At 41.7% G+C, this 7091-nt stretch overlaps 2 protein-coding genes across 3 annotated transcripts; both read right to left on the reverse strand.

Annotated features, from left to right (window-relative positions):
• Positions 1 to 516: 516 nt before the first annotated feature.
• Positions 517 to 1725, reverse strand: LOC112272754 (uncharacterized). Its single transcript, XM_024500832.3, has 2 exons — positions 1535 to 1725; positions 517 to 1363 (listed from the first exon to the last, which is right to left on the reverse strand). The coding sequence occupies exons 1-2, from the start codon at positions 1588 to 1590 to the stop codon at positions 724 to 726; spliced, it is 696 nt and encodes a 231-aa protein (XP_024356600.1). The 5' UTR covers positions 1591 to 1725; the 3' UTR covers positions 517 to 723.
• A 1251-nt stretch (positions 1726 to 2976) lies between these two features.
• On the reverse strand, positions 2977 to 6490 carry LOC112272753 (protein ORANGE, chloroplastic). Of its 2 annotated transcripts, XM_024500829.3 has the most exons (9): positions 5993 to 6490; positions 5608 to 5740; positions 5219 to 5344; positions 4963 to 5049; positions 4742 to 4818; positions 4474 to 4601; positions 4206 to 4342; positions 3991 to 4076; positions 2977 to 3658 (listed from the first exon to the last, which is right to left on the reverse strand). In XM_024500829.3, exons 1-8 carry the CDS (start codon positions 6229 to 6231, stop codon positions 3999 to 4001), a joined length of 1005 nt encoding a protein of 334 aa, XP_024356597.1. In that variant the 5' UTR covers positions 6232 to 6490; the 3' UTR covers positions 2977 to 3658; positions 3991 to 3998. The 2 variants fall into 2 exon arrangements, with proteins under 2 accessions (XP_024356597.1, XP_024356596.1); XM_024500828.3 differs by lacking the exon at positions 2977 to 3658 and having other exon boundaries at positions 3772 to 4076.
• Positions 6491 to 7091: the final 601 nt, after the last annotated feature.

Consider the following 7091-nt stretch of genomic DNA (forward strand, 5'->3'; position numbering starts at 1 on the left):
CATTAGTTGACCTTATTAAAGCCTAGCAACCTTCAATCTTAGCTACAACCTTGGGAACTTGTTTATATCTTGTAAGAATTAACATATTAGTAAGGTTAAAGTCTAAAGTGGTAACTAACATAGAGTTGTTTTTGTTTCTTAACCAATTTTCGGTTTCAAAATAATATAATGAAAAGAATCAAATTAATATAAATTATTTAATACTAAATCAGTGTAGCAAACAAACACATAATAGACTTGAGTTCAATTAAAAATTTGACACACATGCAGTAACTGTTGCCAACATTTTTATTTTTATTCTTTTGTAAAATAAGATCAATTTTCACTGCCATGTCTCATCATGCACACATGCTGATTGTAATATAATGTAAGGATAGAGAGCAAAAAGCACCACTTTGCATTCACATGGACCACAAATGGACATTTGAGAGTGAGGATGCACAGAGAGCAATGGAGTAGTGGCGGGAGGGAGGGAGGGACTGTCTCTCTCTCGCTCTCTCTCTCTCTGTGTCTGTCTTTCTGTCTGTATTGAGTTCTTCCTTCCTTCCTCAGCTGTGCCTATATTTGCATGTGTTCATACTGCTCTGCCTCACATCCATGCATCCTCCCTCCTCGCGGACAAACGGGACGGGACGGAGGAGGGGCGGGGGAGGGAGGCCACCACATTCCTCCCTTCTCTCTCGCGCTCGCTCTCTCTCTCTCTCTCTCCCCCGCGAGTCCGAGTCAGTCAAACCGCACTTCCTCGCGTTTCTGCAGGGTCTGCAACGTCTGCTGAATAGCCGCCCCTGCCACCACGTAGTCGGGCCGGAGTCGACGTCGGAACAACTGCGTTTGTCGCCCGGTGTCATCCCTGTGCAGCACCCAGTGAGTGGGACTTGGCACCTTCGCCTCATACGCGTGCATACTGTAGCCTGGAATCACAACACCCAACAGTGTATTCTCCTCTCCTGTAGTCAAGTCGTACACACACGGACTCCCACCAAAACGCTCTGCATTTATTTGAACAAATAACGCCCGAAAAGCAGCCCGAGCTCCTACGACGACGTTGAACAGGCCCTGGTCTACATGGGGGTGAAAGAATTTTAGCTCCTGCACAGTCAGCTTGCTACTGCTCCAGGCTTCCCCTTTCTCTAGATCCACACCCGGATGCAGATCAAATGGATCATGTTGCCTGGCGCTCATGTAAGACCTAAGAAGCATGTCGCCGAGAATGCACGCTTCTCTCCAGTCCAACTCCTTCTCTAAGTCAGATATCACGAGCACCCCACTCGTCTCCTGCAATGCCCGTCGTGCTATTTGTAGCCATACTTCTGGATCTGTTGATTGGATAGAGACCACCGGCAGCGCAGACTTCACTTCAGTTCTGCACATGAGAGCATCGAAATCTAGATTGATTAGCTTCACGTGTCCAGCACAACGTCTTGCGACAAAAATCTAGAATTTTCTTGCATTCCACAGATTTGGAAAGGAACAGTGAGGGGCGATTCTTCCTCAGAGGTTAGGCTACGATTTTTGTATATGGTGAATAGCTTACATGGTTCCGTAACTCTGTTCTGCTTGAGAGGTAACGCTCCACGGCCAATTTGCCATTCTCAAACTCGCTACACGACTTCAAACAGTTTGCAATGTTAGAAATACCCACCAGATTCATCATTCAGTTGCTTCAAACCAGCAAGTTATAGTACTAATCAAAACCACTGCGGCAGCTCACTACAACCAAAAGAATCGTCATCAACTTTAGACACGAACGACCACAAAATTAGTTTACTTAGAGCATAGTCACTGCAAGCTCTCACATTGATCGCTGAATTTCAGTATTCATCTGAATTTGTAAGTGCTATCAAAATAATCAAAACTTGTTTAGTAAGCATTTTTGAATTTGACATATAAATATATGCAAATCAAATTTTTGTTAGTTATAAAGAAAATTTTAAAAAAAATTGTAAGATTAATTGAAAAAATTGAAATAGTTCCTTATACCCTTATTCTATTTTTATTTATTTATTTTTTTTTTGATAACATGTATGCATTGTAAGAAAACATTACAAGTAGTATTGTAGTGCTTCACAATAATAGAAAAAAAAGAGTAATATCATTGTCAAAAATGTTAAGTTAGGAGACAAAGAGATTAAGAAGTATAAAAAAGATTAAGATGTTAGGGGGTCTTTATATAGGGGAAAGGAAAGTGAGAAGCCACAATTCTTAATCTTTTCATTCATTAAAAATTAAAAAGCCTCACTTGATTGATTGTATACTTAAGAAAATTATTCTAAAGATTTGACGATGAAAAAATAAAATAGAATGTATCCTTTTTTATATATGACACAAGCAATGTTTATTTTTCTAATATTTGCAATAGATCAACCTCAGGAAGTAGTTTTAACAAAAATTAAAGAATCCATATTAAAAATTATTTAAAATAGCTATTATAAAAATTAAAAAATAGATATATATATATATATATATATATATTATAATTATTGGAGTCAAAATCTAAATAGACATACTTATAGCTATAATATAAAATGGTTTAGTTTATTTTAAAATTTCCTCTCACTTCATACTATCTCTACATGCCAATTCTTTCAAAAATGATTTCTTATTTACAAAACACATAATCTTTGTAAGATTCTTCTACCAAAATTTGTATAACCAAGACTAAGATATTCTTTATCATCCCTATTTATTTTTACATATAAAAATTATATTCTATAATAACATCTAAAAAAGATAATTAGGTTTAATTTCAACATATAAAGTATTGATTAGGTTTCTTTTCAACACAATAAATTGTTGAGTGTTAAAAATGTTTACAATACTTAAAAGCAGACAGTATTGCATTTATTAAAAATTAAAAAACTAATGATTAAACATTACATTGATACAAAATGTTAATTTTAATTTTTTATTTATTTAAACCATTTATAATCTTAAAGCTCAGAAAGGCTGAAGGTGTTTGAATATCTGAAACATGTGTCTTTCTTCTTAATTATTTTTACTTTTCCATTCAGAAAATCAATCAAAAATAAAACCGCACCATCTCACCTCAAGAGTTGACCCAAAACGTCAACAAGCTAGGTTTTCATCATAATATGTGGCGATAATTGTTATTCATGGTGGTCCAAATCCCTCAAGAAGTTGGCTGGTGTGTAGTAATTTAAGATGGGGCAGTGCAAGTTAGTGATTTGCAAGCAGTTCGTTGAAAGACAGACATGTAGGCTCAGTTGTGCAGAGCGAGTCATGTGGCATCCATCAGTCAGTCAGTCACCCTGGGTTAGACTGAGAGATGGGGGCTGTGGATGGGGATGGGGACGTGAGTAGCGTCGACCTCTCTTCTTCGTCTTCTTCTTTGCAGCCTGGGTCTCTCCGCACTTTAATTCCATGCTGTGTCTGTCTGACTGTCTTTCTGTAGTTGGTTCGATTCACATGTGGTGCTTCATTGCACGTCCTGTGGAAGGACATTTGTGCCTTGATCATGACCTGGGGCTCTCCGACGTGGCACTGGAGTGTGCATGTCATCCGGTTGCGTAAGATGTTGCATTCTTGTCTCTGTGATGTGCCAGTCTTTTTTTTACATTCCATGCCAGTTTTGTAATCCGCGAATTGTTTCCTTACCTGTGGGTTACGATGGGAGATGTCCTCCTCGATGGGCTTCCCTCTAACGAGATATCAACAACCAGTAAAATGAGTGCAGAGCCCGTTGCACACCCATCATCTCATGCAACACAAGCACAGGCTGGTTCACACGCACTCTTTCACTGACTTAAGAAATCTACTCAATTCAGTGTTCTTTTTATAAAATGAGGAGGCAAAATCGTCCTATCACACGAATCTCTTTAGCCAACTGCATGGGCATTCTCGCTAAGTATCCTACTGTACTAGAATACAAAATCATCACAAGTTGACTACAATATCATCACAAGTTGATTCTCAGTCTCCGAGACGTTGGCGGTGCAACTACTTCTGCTACGGTTAGCTTGCGCGTCTTACCGCTAGATTCAAACAAAAGGATCGATACGAGGGTCGTGTTCACTCGCCAACGCCATTCCCGTGCACAAGCAGGTCGGACACATCACCTGCAGGCAAGGCGTGTTTAAATGCACACCATCAGGCATCTAGAGTAGGAATTCTTCATGGCTAATCTGGCAAACCTCTGTATTCGATCGACATGGAAATTAAATTTGAAGAATGGAGAATAGTGGTACCTTCGCAGCTCCTGAACAATTCGGACAACGTTGTGTGGTGGGTGCTGGTAAAGGCCGGTCATCGACCCCGATTGATGCAACAGGCTCAGCCACGATGAGTGATCCAGATCCCGAGCATCGAGCGCAAGCCAAATAACCTGGACCCAGCAATCTCCTCAGTCTTCAGGTTGCAATGCAAATTCTTCATAGTGTGAATATTACAAGCCTTCTGCATTCCGGATTATATTGATGAAAATAAGGTAATCGTGGTACTAAATGTAAGTCATACCTGTTCCATGACAATACCGGCAACGCTTATGTTCTTGCTGTTTTACATTGTTGATCTCCACAACCATGAGCGATGAAATCACTCCTACAGCTCCTCCAGAGAATGAAGCCACAATTGGATCCACTTCACTGCACAACCACATCAAAACTAAAAATGAATTTTTGACTATCTTCTCATCCCGGAACAAATTGGCGGAGATTACACTGCTTGTATGCATTGGCACAACTTCGAAGATCGGAGTCAGCTTGAATGAATGCCGAGGATGTACCTCAGCTGGAGCGGTAGATGCATGCTGCGGATAAAATCCTCATAAGACGTACCCCCCAATCCAAGCTTCAGCTCTAACTGCTCCGAAGGAATTTCGCAAAAACATTCGGGAAGCACCAACATTTAGTCAGTTGATCTGTTGAAAGATCACGAAGATAGATCCGGGCGAATAAGTGGCAGATGAACGAGTTGTACGGCACAAAAGAATGGCACAAGACTTACAACAGGTGCGACTAAACCACCGAAGAGGATGATGATGGACACCAGTACCAGGCACGTCGCATAGTACTGCTTCAATGTTGCCGTTGTCTGCAATGCATCTAATTGTCAGAAAGTTGATATTCTTTTGCTGAATACGTCTTGACACAATCTACGACCAGTGATTCTATGCAAGCTACAACATGGCCAATTCACAGCCAATGCAGGGGTGACATGGAACAATTCCATTTGAATTTACACAGACGTTATACCATCGTACCAAAGGCGGGAGAAAGGGAATTGATGATGGATATTCAGGCATTTCCTCGTTGTCATTGCTAGGATCATTTGAATCCAAACCCTGCTCTGCACTTTTGATCCGCTGTTGGATTCGTAATCTCCTCACCTACAACATACACAAGTCCACAAGGCAAAAGTGTTTCAAGAGAGTCCGTCGTTGCAACCTTTACGGGAAGAGCTGAAAAGTGCTTTTTAGACGTGCAAGCGCTCCCTCATATCACGTCGTAAAGAATTCAAGCCATCCTCCTTCCTTATCATTCAGAGGCGTGGCGCAAAAATGCAATCACCTGGCAGGCAACGTAAGGGGCCTGGTTGCTGGTCATTAGAGAACGGTGGAAAAGCAGTACCAGAAGTAGATGCAGTTTATACCTCTTCCATGAGAAGGAATATTTTATTGCGACGGCTTGTAATGTTGTCACGAATTTCTTGCAGCTGCATTTTGGAAAAGTCAAGAACAGTGTTTCGTCCTTCTATAATGCAAAACGCCTCGGTATCCTCAACCCTGAAATCCAAGTATCATCCCGCCCCACTTCATTTCAAAACCTTCTCCTGTACTGGTAAGGAAATACAGCCAGATGTCCAGACTGTCAAGACGTGAGCCAGTATTTAACATCCAGACTTTAGTTAAAATTTATGGGATGTCGACTTCGGTAAGTGATTTTAGAGTGTGACACCGACGAAACGACTGAGATCTGTGAGGCAAGTCTAAAAAAAATTCGGTCACCCGAAAAGCTGAGAGAGAAGCCAGACTGACCTGGAAGTAACATCTTGCGAGCTTTGACTCTGGTTCTCCTTGCCGCCTTCACTAACATACCCATTGCCAGCCATAGCTCTCCGCTCTCTTTTCCCGTTAAAATTCCACTCTATTTTCCCTTCCCATCTTTTTAACCCTGCCCTCGCGGTGCTGGCACGGCTCTGCTCACCTGATGTGGAGGGTAACGCCTTAGGTCGCAGGGACAAGGATTGCCCCCCACCAAACTGCAATCTCAACATTATGACTAACAAGTGCAAGTTGTCACTAAAGTCGATGTCTGTCTATCATTCAAGAAACCTTCGTACTCAACAACTCTAAACACTACAAGAATGATTTCGAAGCTCCACACCCAATAATATTTCCTCGAAAGGGTTTCAAATGCATCAAACAGCTCTTGAGCAATCAGGCAGCTCAGAGAATAAGCTTCTACTCCGAGAAACTATCTGTACACAAGGATCCGAGAATGGCGTGCAAGTCTTCACAAATGGTGAAGCTCCAATGGGCGGTGATGTTGCCGACTTAGCTCTTCCGAAACTTTGAGGAAGGAAAAATTGCATCGCGCGCAAAACACGAGATCGCTTCCTTACTCGGAAATCCACGATACCCAATTCTGAGCTGATATTTGAGATTCCCTTAGCAGCTGGAATGTAGGTCACCTTGGTGGGTACCACCCAACCTTGCGCAAACAGCACGAAATTTGCACAAAATCAGCACATTGATGCATCAACGCTAAATGATGAACACACGTGACACATAGATTGGCGTCCACGAAGAATACTTTTCATGAGGGAGGGACAACCTCAAACTGTAGAGCACCATGGATGGTTCATCGTATGGTTCACAATCAAGGTGCACAGCAAAAGCTGTCTGCGGTCTGACGAATGAAGAAACCCTTCACCACGGAGGGGAGCGCGGAGATGGATACGGAGAAGATGTGGATAGGGGGAATTTCAGGGACGGATGGGTTCAATGTCCTCTCTGATTCGTCCTGTCAACTTGGCTTTACAGCATTACTGGTCGTCTTTCAACTCTGGTCAGGGATGTAAAGGAGACAAAAATCGATTCAATCGTCACTCACCTTTATTGTTGTGAAAGATGA

This window comes from Physcomitrium patens, chromosome 19 (assembly GCF_059467195.1).
Source record: "Physcomitrium patens ecotype Gransden chromosome 19, ASM5946719v1, whole genome shotgun sequence".
NCBI lineage: Eukaryota > Viridiplantae > Streptophyta > Bryopsida > Funariales > Funariaceae > Physcomitrium > Physcomitrium patens.